At 43.9% G+C, this 12,590-nt stretch overlaps 1 protein-coding gene across 4 annotated transcripts in view; it reads left to right on the top strand.

Moving 5' to 3' along the window:
- Nucleotides 1-12,590, top strand: part of SLC29A1 (solute carrier family 29 member 1 (Augustine blood group)) — a 1,418,904-nt gene that overhangs the window by 500,876 nt on the left and 905,438 nt on the right. The window contains exon 1 of one of the 4 annotated variants that reach the window (XM_044060790.1): nt 676-758. The exons of the other annotated variants lie outside the window; for them this stretch is intronic. Coding sequence (XP_043916725.1) covers nt 740-758 — 19 coding nt within the window. The 5' untranslated portion in view covers nt 676-739. Of the gene's footprint in view, nt 1-675; nt 759-12,590 lie in introns of those variants that run through there. 4 annotated transcript variants of the gene reach the window in all.

The raw sequence follows: 12,590 nt of genomic DNA on the forward strand, positions 1-12,590 counted from the left end.
TTCCTCATCTTCATGATTCAGCATAGAACTGAGGATTGATGTTTTGCATCTCAACATTCACATTTGTTGTTTGTTCTGGTTGCATTTAGTTACCAGTTATTAAATCCTTTGAGGAAACTTCTTAAAGGCAGAGGGTATGAATACATGTTAGCAGCTTTTGACAATGTGTTATGACCTGATACTTCTGATTGGGAGCCATTGCAGATGGTACCCCCCTCCCCCCAAAAAAGTGTGAAACAAGGTGCTATGGCAAAGTAAGGCAAGAGAAACAGATGTCATAGACAGGATAATGGGCTTCTGCTGGAATGGAAGCAGTACGAAATACAGGGGCATAGAAGAAGTAAATAGCAGAGATACAGAACAGATGCCGTGATGAGGCTAATTTGTGTGTACCACACAAATGCTCATAGCCAAATAAAACAAGGTTTCACAGCAGGCTTTTCACGAGCTGTGATGTTTTTGCAGTGTAGGAGCATCTGTTCTTTACAAGCATTATTCTTGGGCTGTTGCCTTTCCTAAACTGTTTAATACAATGTAAACACTTAACAAATCCTAAAAAGGGAACAGAAAGTATACTTTTTGCTGACAAGTGCTGTTTTCCCTTCTTCGTCTTGTGCTTTCATTGGCACTGGTGTTTTTTAAGTCAAGGAACCACATGCAGTACTTCATTTACAAGTGAAAATACAAGATTCCTTGTCTCCTACTGTAGTTGGTAAAGAAAAGACTGCAAAATCAGAAAATGACAGCCAGTACTTCAGGTAAGTGCCTGCATAAAAAAGGCAAATGCGTGTCTTGTTAGTCTTTTGGAGTTTAGGTGTAACAACATCATCTTCAGGCCTATGTTTCAAGTGTTGGTGTAAATAATGTTTTTTGCAAGAGGTGCGGACTTAAAACCTAACTCTAGCGTGTCTCAGTAGTCTGTTCTAAACATTTTATTATCAGTGGCTTGAAAGCACAGAATAGTTTAATTACTTTCAAGCCATATGTGTGCATGTTTCTGTTTCATTGTGTTCCTTATGCATTTAGTACATAAACTTGCTGAATTCAAAGCATAGAATGTACTTGTTAGTGTGATGCAGGATCACTGGATCAGGAGTCTCTAAACCTCACTTCACCGTTACTTGAGCAGTAGCATTTTTAACTTTAGTAATTATATTAAAGCATTTTTAACACATAGTCCAGTGAACCTTGTCTCCATAGGGATGATAATGCTCAGTGGCACAGTTATTAAAGAACACTGAGCTAGACACTTGATGTAGGATTTCTAAAGGTGTAAGAAGCCAGCAGGAACAACATACTAAGTGATTATCACACAGCCTAGAAAGTCTGGTCTGGGGTTATTGACATGCAGAGCTTGTCTGTCTAGCCTTGCAATGCTAAAATGGAAATTATATTATTGCTGCTTTTGTGTAGAAGTGGTGAAATATTTAAATATGTACTTACTTAGTTATAGGTAGATTGGATCAATAGAGAACTTTTCAGTGCTAACCTGATTGCAAAATAATACAAAGAGAAACAAATCTACAAAACTCTAAGTAACAGCAAGCTAACAAGCAGTGCATGTTATTGCTGTTTAGGTACAATGGACAACAGTGAGTACATGAAAACAAGACTGAGCAGAATTGTACACCATATGTGGCAAGTACCTATGCCATTAATACAGCATTCTACCTTCTGTTGAAGAAACAACTTGAGCTAACGGGAGAAGCCATACAGAATGTAATGTATCCTGATGCTGTTAGGGAGGGTGCTTCAGATTGAGAAGACATGACAGAGAAAGAAAGCAATGTGGTTCTGTAAAAGAGACTGTCAGAGAATCAGCTGATCCCAGACCTCTTGACAATGGTGTCATTGAAATCAGCTCTGCTAATACACTGCAGTAGTGAGCATTTATTACCTTAACCTGCAAACTGCAGAGGAGGAGGAGGGGTGCTGTGTGACATACAGGTTGTGTCCTGGTTATTAATGTACAAGACTATAAGCTGTAAGTCTTTGCTGGCTGTGAATGAAGGAACACTGATGATTGCGAGGGAGTTTTAAGTACAGGGAGTGCAGGACACACATGCCAGTAATGTATGCTACCTGTTTTTCTTTCAGAGGATTCCTCACGGTACTGTAAGTCTGCAACATGGCAGTGAATTTGATTCTTAAGTGTAACTTGGGGATGGCTCTAGTCAGATACCCCGATTTGTGTAAAGCTGAATGTTTTCCAGTTGGGCTGCCATTATGACATTGATGCTCTATTTTCACTTGTACATATCCCAATATTTCTGGGTTCCAAATAAGCATTGTTTTGTTTTTTCCCAACTTGCCTGCAAGATCTTGCTAGATAATTGGATAGGTGTTTCTAGACGAATGGAAGATAATTCAGACCTTTTCTCAGGATTGGCAGGAATGGTCTTCCAACATAGATGAAGTGCAAGAAGGTGACTGGCAAGGAGTAAATGGTCATAAAACTCAGTAACCTTAGAATATCTATGAATCTAGTTGTTCAAGTGAAATGCAGAGCCAAACAAAGTAGTTGTTAAGAGAATTAATATTCACTGATGTGGAATTGCCAGAAGACCATATCACCTTGTCGTAAGCATAAGGAAGTATGCTATGGATACCACATGAAATGGTGCAGGAGTTAATGTACAGGGAGAAAACCAAAGGTCTGAACACTGAGCTTTGATAAACTCCAAACTTTAATAAGTGAGGTGGAAGTGGCTGCTGATAACAAAAAAGAAACAACAACAACAGCAACAAAAAAAAATGGAAGTATCTCTGATGGAGAAGGTCTGCATACCATTGCAGGGTAGAGGAGCAAGTCCATTGCTGGGTAGAGGAACAGGTCTATAGACTGACAGTTCATTAACTAGGAAGGAATGGCCCACTGAATAAAAAGCTTTGAGAATTCAATGAAGATTGTTTAAGTTTTGCAACTTCCATGGCAAAGTGCTAAACTGTTTTTGTGGGCTGAAATTGCAGTGCTAGTATTATATCATTTCCTGAAGCCGTGTTGCTAGTTAGAGAGTAGGCCATAAGCTTTAGGGGAGCCTTTTAGGTTCATAGGTTCATAGGTAGGTACTAGGCTATCTGCCCGAGGGCATTTATAAGCCTAGCCAGAGTGTGTCGGCTTTTGCCGCCCCATTGATTAATTAACTGAGCCTCTGTCAAGCAGAGCCAATGAAGTGATCCCAGGGGTGTATTTTCTGTTACCCATCTACTCGTCAAGGCTTCTCTTGAAGAGTGTTAGTGAGGAGCTCTGCCTAATGTAGTTAGGAATTTTGTTCTAAAGCATGGGGAGTCTCTGTGACAGGAATCTATCCCTCCAGCATGTTCTATTTATTGTTGTGGTGAGGTTTAGCTCACTAGAGCGCGTGGTTTGCAGTGACTTGGATTTCTTTAGGCGGAGCATGTCCATCAATTCTGAGTTGGACATGGCTTTGTAAGTCAGGCAGAGATCACCTCTGAGTAAGTGATATGCCACTGAGTACAGCCGGAGTTTTTTCAGTCGGGCTGCATAGGACATATGTTTGAGGCCAGTAATCCTCTTGGTGAAGTGCTTTTGTGGTCTTTCCAGCTGTTGGAAGTGTCTTGTGAGGTACATCCCAAATGGGGCATTGTACTCTATGATGGGTCTGATGAGTGATGAGTAGAGGGGCACTATAACCTCTTTATTTCTAGATGCAAACCCCTTAGTAATTAGATGGGCCACATAGAAAGATTTCCTAACTACTTTGGCAATATGATTGTCAAAGGAGAGATTGCTATCTACCTGGGTCCCCAGATCTCTTATTATCTCTTCTGTATTAAGGGAGCTGCCGCCTATGTGATAATTCGTGGGTGTTTTGTTTTTCCCAAACGGGATGACTATGCATTTTTTTGGCATTTAGCTTGAGGCCATGACTTTGACACTAGGTGTCTGTCTCAGTAAGGCCTTTTTGAAGGATGTCCGTGTCAGCCGGAGAGTCAGTTATGGCTCCCAGTTTGCAGTCATCGTCGAACTTGGTTAGCCATAGTCCTCCTGTGTTTGCCTGTACTTCTGAGGAAATATATGCCAGACAGTAAGGGTCTCAGAAACGAGCCTTGCGGTACACCACTTGTGACTGATTTAGAGTCGGACCTGGAGCCCGCTATTCTTACCGTGTGAGTTCTGTCTGTAAGCCAGTTGGCAACCCATCTTGTGATGTTGGGGTTTATGTTCAGGCTGGTGAGTTTTTTTATAATACCCAAGTGAGGAATGGTGTTGAACGCCTTGGCAAGATCAAGGTAGGCTGTGTGAACCACCTTTCCCTCGTCTATGGCCTTGGTGACTGTCTCAAAGAAGTTAACCAGATTTAGTAGGCATGATCTGCCCTTAGCAAAGCCAAACTGGGTCGGGTCAAGTGTTTGGAGGTTCCCAATGTCTTTGTTAATGAGTTCCATGATGATGCGCTCCATAGCCTTGCAGACCAGGGCTAGTCAGGTTTATGGGGCGATAATTACCAGGGTCAGTTGTGGCCCCTCCTTTGTGGAGTGGAATAACCGTTGCTGTGTGCCATTCTATGGGCACGTAGCCTGTGGAGAGGCTGAGGTTGAACAGCGTGTTTTGGTGGGGGGTTATTTCGTTCTGTAGTTCGTGCAAGACGCAGCTTGGGACACCATCTGGCCCCATTGATGCTGTGTTTTTGGCTTTTGAAAGGGCTAGAGATTCCGAAGCGGTCTGGGGTTCCAATTCTGCGGTAGCCAAGGGCTGCATAGGCGCCTCACTGAAAACCGGAGAACCGGCGACTGGCCCAGCCGAGGCCTCGGAGTCTGGCTTGGATCTAGGCCGCCTGTCTTTACCTTTGCGTTTTTTATGCACGCCGGTAGTCGGTTGCTCCGACGGTATAGTGTAATTAAATTTCCTACCGAAGTAGTGTCATGCGAAATCAAAGCGTCACTTTATAGTTCGCTTATTGAACCTAGCACAAAACCGACAACCAGTGATGTCATGGTCTGGGCCTAGGCAAGGTATACAATAAGAATGAAAGTCCTTATGAGGTATTTGCTTCCCACAAGAAATGCAATTGTTAACTTTTTCTGACATCGGACTGAGGCACGAAAAGGTCCCCCAACGGGGTACTTAGCTTTGAAGACTTCGGACTGAAACTCGATTCGAAAATCTCAGTTGTCGACCGACCGGCACTTGCGAACTGCTTCTGCTTCGGGCACCGCGCGGCAAGAAAGACTGAAGAAAATGGCATTGGATGCCTTTTATATACCCCTGGTGCACTGACGTCAGGGAAGAAGCGACAGCAACCGACGCCAGACCAAAACTTTGGAATTCAGGCCGACTGCGGGACCACCTGACGATAGGATAACCCAAGTGTGATGATTGCAGCAGGGTATACACTCGAACATCTACATTTATGGTAGGTACAAAACTGTACTTTTTCACCTATGCTTCTGTGATTTCCGGGACAGTACACCTTTCCGGTATTGTTGTGGGCCCCTTTGAAGGTGAGAGGGAGGTGAAGTTTGCACTGAATCTATCTGCCAGGATGTTGACAATATCAGTAGATTCAGTATATTTTGTGCTATTTTGCACTAGCTCAGAGCATATCTGTGAGTTGCCACTTAGATTCTTGACATAGCCAAAGAAGGCTTTGTGGTTATCTTTCGAATCCTTGGCTATTTTTCTTTCAAAGTTAGCCTTGGATGATTTTATGAGGGACCTTAGTTTCTTACTGATACTGATCAGGGATGTCTTTCCTTCTTGGGATTTGCTTTTTTTCTGAACTAGCTTCCTCCTTCTGTTGTATAACCTGTTTATGGCAGGGGTCCACCGGACTGGTTTCCTTCTCTTAGGGGAGTGAGTCTTGAACTTGCTAGGGATGGCATGATTCATGCATCCTTGTAGGTGCTCATAGAGTGCAATTGTAAAGGATTCTGCATCTTGGGCAGTGTTATCCTTTAGCGTGGGGGCTGTGAAACTTACCACCTCTGCCTTAAGTAAGGTGAAGTTTGCTTTAGAAAAGGTTTTCACTGTGGTTTCCTTGGTTGGGGTGGTGGTGGGGTGTGGACATCCAGGGTGATTAGTTTATGGTCTGATCTAACCAGTGACGGGTTGACCTCCGGTACGGAACACCTGTCGCCCATGTTTATGATGACCGGGTCCAATATGTTGTGGCCTCTGGTAGGGGAGTTTACCAGCTGATCCAGGGCATTTCAGTTGATAAATTCCAGGAAGCGCTGAGCCTGGGAGTTTGTACTCAAGTAGTTTTCCCAGTTAATGGTAGGGTAATTGAAATCGCCCAATATCAGGGTGTTCGGTAGGACCTTCATGTTTTCCAGTGTCTCCAGAAAGGGGAGTGGTGGTCCTGGGTCATGGAGGGTGATGTGTAGCAGGCCACAATTTGCATTGCAGATTTGCCCGATGTTAGTTGCACATGGATGATCTCATGCAAGGATGCTGCTTTTTTCCCCAGAATCTTATCTAAAGGTCAGAGAAAAGTATTTGGCTTATAGGATTCTAGCTGATTAAATGAAGCAGAGAAAGAGAGCGAGATGAGTTGATATTCTTTGTGGAATTGAAGCAGAAGTGTTATAATTCCTCAGAAGCCTGGAGTTTAGGCCATTTGAAACTGTACATTCATAGCTTGAAATATACATACTGTGCAGTTTACTTTGGACTGTGATACTTCTGAAAAATGGAATTTGATGAACAAGCCAAATGTAATCAACAAAAGTTTCAGGAAACAGTTGTGGTTTGTAAGTGACAAGCTATTCACCTCAAGAGAGCAATCCTAAGTATGTTTGGATTTTCCAGTCAGATTGTTTACATTTCTTCAGCACCACCCTTTTAGGTTGTCAAGCAGAGATAGTTTTTTCAGGAACTGTACTTTTAATGTTTTTTGTATCTTTTTAAATATTATGAATTATACAATACTGATCATGGTCACTTTACAGTAAAATACTTTTATACTTCTGCTAGGCTGTCTTTCAGATGGTGAAGGGTTTGTTTATTTCATTTTTTTCGCTCTGTCTCCACAACTGACAGTCATTTGCCTCCAGCTCCTCTCCTGTCCTCAGTCAACAGGTCTACTGGACCTGCCAGGCTCACCTTGACCTATATCTGGGGCTGGTGAGGAGATCACTGATGCTGGTACATCGTCATAGTGCTACAGGCCAGCATGCCTTTTACCCCATCACCCTGTGTCTGCCATCCAAGTTCCACAGTTTATGCCTTTAGTAGGTGCGGGTATGCTTCAACACATGTACAGCCTCCCATACAGTAGGTATACTGCTTGTAGCACAGAGCCTGACAGGCTTTAACACTGTAGTTGTGGTAATTTATTTACACAAATGTACTATTCACCATATGAATCATAATACTTATATGCTTATACTGACTGGGAGTAGGAAGGATGAGTGTTCAGGAACCCCTGGAGAATACTCTTAGCAAAGCCTGTCCTAAACCTGAAGAAAGAATCTAATTTATAGTGCGTTGTAAAGGTGTGCACAGAGGACAAAGTTGCTACTTCTAGAATACTTCGAGTCCAACTCTTTCAAAACAAAAAAATACAGATGAAGTCAAGGCTCTAGAAGAATGAGCCCTGACCCTGCCTGGCATTGTTTCACTATGGTGTATATAACAAAAGAAAATAGAATGAGGCAGCCATTTGGAAATAGTCTGTTTTGACACACGTAGTCAGTTTTTCTTACTTTCATAAGAAATGAACAACTGATCAGAGTTTCCCAAAGTTTGTATTCTGTTAAGATAGTGCCCAAGTTGTCTTGATATCCAAGGTATGGTGTATCCTTTCTCTCTCATTTTTAGTTCCTAGAAAGAAGATGCGGAGACAGCTTGGCTGAAGGAAGAGCATGTTAGTTGTAAGCTCTTATGGTGGGTCAATCTTATCTAATTTTCCAAAAGGGTAAGGTTTCCTTGAAAAATAATCATTCATTCATGCCAAAAGTGGTGCCCAAATTTGCCTTAAGCCAAGTTGTTTGTTTCCCTGTCTTCTTTCCAGAACCTAAAAATGAGGGAAAAAGTATATGCCATACTTTATCAGCAACAGAATTCCCAACATTCCATGCAGTCAGAGGAACGCAGCAGCCATAAAAATACAGAAGGTGCTGAGAAAAAAAGAGTCATCCAACTCATCGACCCAGACCAACAAGAATCCGGAACCTACTCAAGACTCTGTAGTGCCTAAGAAGACAGGAGATGGGTCCTAAGACCAGTTTTGGATCTCAGCAGCCTAAATCAGTTCATAAAACATTTGAAGTTCTGGATGGTCACATATCAAAATACACAGGCACTCCAGGAGATATCTATGGTCACGGCTGGATCCATTCACTATTAGTTCACAGCACTGCCCTTTGGTCACACCACAGCCTTCTGGGTGTTCAGCAAGTGTATGGCAGAGGTTGCTGCTCACCTGAGACTGCATGGATGCTGGGTGTTTCCTTACCTAGATGGCTGGCTTCCATCTGCTTCCACCAAGCCTCTACCGATTCAAACCAGAGACTACTTCCTCCACCTATGTCTCCAACTAGGCATTACTGTAAACAACACCAAATCTCAGCTCTGCCTGATGAAATCTCTGGAGTTCATTGGTGCGCGTTTAGATACCCAAACACAAGTAGCAACTCTACCAGACAAGATTGGGCACTTTATGAAAACAAACATTACACATTCTTTCTCTTCATACACCCCCAACTAAATTAATCCTACAACTACTAGGGTCGATGGCAGCTTTGATAGTACTAATACCTTTGTCTCGCTTTCACAATAGGGTGTTACAGTGGACTCTAGCAGTACAATGGTCGATGAGACACCAACCACTGATGGCACTCATTCATATCTTGAACGTCTGGAGCCAACAAATGGCATGGTAGGTACAAGAAGTTGTTCAGGGCTGCCCTTTTACTTTACCCATGCTCAAGGCCACAGTGACTATGAATGCTTCCCAACTATGGTGAGGGAGCATTATTTGGGAAGGTCAGTCCAAGGCATGTGGTCCCAGACAGAGGTCAGTCTTCACATCAACATCCTAGAAATTAGAGCAGTCCTATTAGTACAGGCATTCCAAGATGTTCTCCCTGTAGGGATGATTGCTGTTTAAATGGAAAACTTGTCTGTGGTCTTGTATGTCAACAAACAAGGGGAACTTGATCCTACACACTATGTCTTGTGGCAGTGAGAGCCTGGCAATGGGTGATCTCTTCCGACTGCTTTCTCTTGCAACACCAAAGGCGGAGGTGTGTCCATATTCATTAAGGATATCGACACCTCCAGGCTAGTTGCTCAGCATAATGCATCGGAGGTTATCCAAGTGCAACTAACTCTGGGCAAAACTGCAATCCAAATTGTAGCTTGCCACAGATCCCCCACCATGCCCCAGGATTCCCACTCCTCTTTTCTTGATATATACTGGAAAATATTATGGTTCAACCAAACACCCTAATAATGGGCGATTTCAACTACACCACCATTAACTGGGAAAACTACTCATGTACCAACTCCTTCGCTCAATGCTTCCTGGAATTCATAAATTCCAATGCCCTGGATCAACTTATCCACATCCCCACCAGGGGCAACAATATCCTAGACCTATTTATTTCCAGCATGAGTGACAGGTGTTCCATACCTGAAGTCAGCTCCTCTTTGGTCAGATTCGACCATAAGCGAATCACCCTAGATATCCACATCCCGCCCCCACCCCCCATTAAGGAAACCATGGTAAAAACGTTCTCCAAAGCCAACTTCATGCTTCTTAAGACAGAAGTGGCGAACTTCATGACACTCATGCAGATGGATAATACAGTTACGACTGCTGAATCCTACACAGATGCACTCTATAAGCACTTACACGAGTGCATGGATTGTGCTATCCCAAACAGAACCAAGATGCTATCCTCCAAAAAAAAGAAGCCAATCTGGTGGTCCCCTGCCATAAACAAACTACAACAGAAGGAAGAAACTGCTGCAAAAGAAAGTAAAATCCCATGAGTGGAGGAGCTCCCTGGTTAGCCTCAGTAAGAAGCTGAGATCCCTTATAAGAGCCTCCAAAGCTAGCTACGAAAACAAAATTGCTACTGATTCTAGGGACAACCACAAAGCATTCTATAGCTATGTCAAGAATCTCAATGGCAACACCCAGATCTGCTCTGAGTAACAGCACATCAGCATGAAAATTACAGAACCAACTGATATTGCCAACATGCTGGCAGATAGGTTCAGTGTTAACTTTACCCCCGTCTTACCCCCTACAGGGCCCATATCTATACAGGAAGAATGCAGAGTCCCTGTAATCACAACTACGCAGGTAAAAGCTGCACTCCCTAAAGCCAAAAACACAGCATCCATGGGACCAGACAACATCCCAGGCTGCGTTTTACATGAACTTCAGAATGAACTGGCTCCCCACCTAAGCACCATGTTCAGTCATAGCCTCACGTCAGGCTTTGTGCCCACTGAATGGCACACAGCAGCAGTTATCCCACTCCACAAAGGGGGAGCCACCACTGATCCTGGGAACTATCGCCTTATTAGCCTGACGAGCCTGGTCTGTAAGGCCATGGAACTTATCATCATGGAACTCATAAACAAAGACACTGGTAACCTCCAAACTCTGGACCCCACCCAGTTCGGGTTTGTGAAAGGCAGATCATGCCTTCTGAACATGATTGACTTCTTTGAGGCAGTCACCAAAGCCATAGATGAGGGTAAGGTGGTTCACACAGCCTATCTTGACCTCGCCAAGACTTTCGACACCATCCCTCATTCAGGAATTATAGCTAAACTCACGAAACTAGGTATAAATCCCTGTGTCACAAAATGGGTTGCCAACTGGTTCACTGACAGAACCCACACTGTAAAAGTTGCAGACTCCAAATCTGACTTCAAACCAATGACAAGTGGAGTACCGCAGGGTTCAGTCCTGGGACCTCTCCTGTTTGGTATCTTCTTCTCTGAAGTGCAGGGTAACACAGAAGGCCTTTGGCTGATGAAGTTCGCAGATGACTGCAAACTAGGAGCCATAGTCGAGTCCCCAGATGCTGTGGACATCCTACAGATGGGCCTCACTGAGACAAATGCCTGGTGTCAGAGTCATGGCCTCAAGCTCAATGCCAAAAAGTGTATAGTCATCCCCTTTGGTAAAAACTCTGTACCCGTGAACTACCATATCGGCGTCAGTCTACTTAACGCCGAATGTGTGATAAAGGGCCTTGGGAACTAGGTGGACAGTAGTCTTTCCTTTGATAATCACATCGCCACAGTTGTCAGGAAATCCTTCTACGTGGCACACCTCATCACAAATGGGTTCTCATCCAGGAAAAAAAGAGGTTGTTTTTCCCCTCTACTCGACATTCATTAGACCCATTATAGAGTACAGTGCCCCTTTTGGAATGTACTTCACAAGACATCTGCAGCAGCTGGAAAGGCCACAGAAGTACTCACAAAGAGGATTACTGGCCTCAAACAGATGCCTATATTGCCTACTCCGAGCTAATCTCTGCCTAACATATAAAGCTATGTCAAACCCAGAGCTGTTGGACATGCTACACTTAAAGAAATCCCAATCCCTCCAAGCTACACACTCTAAGGACCTAAACCTTGTTACCACAATAAATAGGACATGCTGGAGGGATAGATTCCTGTCCCAGAGACTTCCCATGCTCTGGAACAAGCTGCCCATCTATGTCAAGCAAAGTTCCTCATTAGTACTCTTCAAGTAAAATCTTGATGAGTGGATGGAAAATAGGAAATACACCCCGGGGATCACTTCTGTGGCTCTGCTCGACAGGGGCACAGGAAAATAACTTTCTTGGGTGGTGTACGCCAGGGAACCTTGTTGGGTAGACTTAGGCCCGTGGGCCAATAGCGTAGTACCTACCTATGAATCTATAATACGTATTCCAGGGAAACCAGCATGCTTGCAGACAAACTGAGCAGTTCCATCTTAATCCCTCAGGAGTGGTCTCTGAATCAGTCAGTAGCAGAAATGATATTTCACCATTGGGGTCAACCGTACTGTGGGGTCAACCGTGCTGCGGTCTCATTGCTTCTCCCGTCAGTACCAAGCGCAGCTTGCACTTCGCCTTGATCTCCCCAGAGAGGGATCACTAGTCACTGATAGACTGTATAGTTTACAGTTGGCCTTCTGGCCTTCTATATACCTTCCCTCCAACTCCTCTCATCCCCAAGTTTACTCAGATAGCATTACAATGGAAGAGCAAGATTATCCTCATTGCTGCATTCTGGGCCTGGCCAAGTGTAGTTTCCTTTTTTGTGGACTCACCTAGTTCACCCTCTCCATGTGCGCTGGATCCTATTCAGGATCATCTGTCTCACCTATCTGGATTGCCTCTCCCAGACATGCAATCTCTTAAGCCGACTGCATGGTTTCTCCACTTCCATTGATGCCTAGAAACTCCAGGCTTTCTTCTCCCATTCGCCATATTCTTATGTCATCCCAACAGAGATATCTAGACCAGGGGTTCACAAAGTGTGCACCGCGGCACCCTGGGGAGCCGTGCCTTCCTCATAGGGGCGCCGCGAACTAATGTGTGGCACCCCATATTTCCCGGCACTTTTAGTTTTTAAAAAATGTAATCCTGGCTTTTTGAGATGA

Source organism: Protopterus annectens, chromosome 1.part0 (genome assembly GCF_019279795.1).
Source record: "Protopterus annectens isolate FY-2018-M chromosome 1.part0, PAN1.0, whole genome shotgun sequence".
NCBI lineage: Eukaryota > Metazoa > Chordata > Ceratodontiformes > Protopteridae > Protopterus > Protopterus annectens.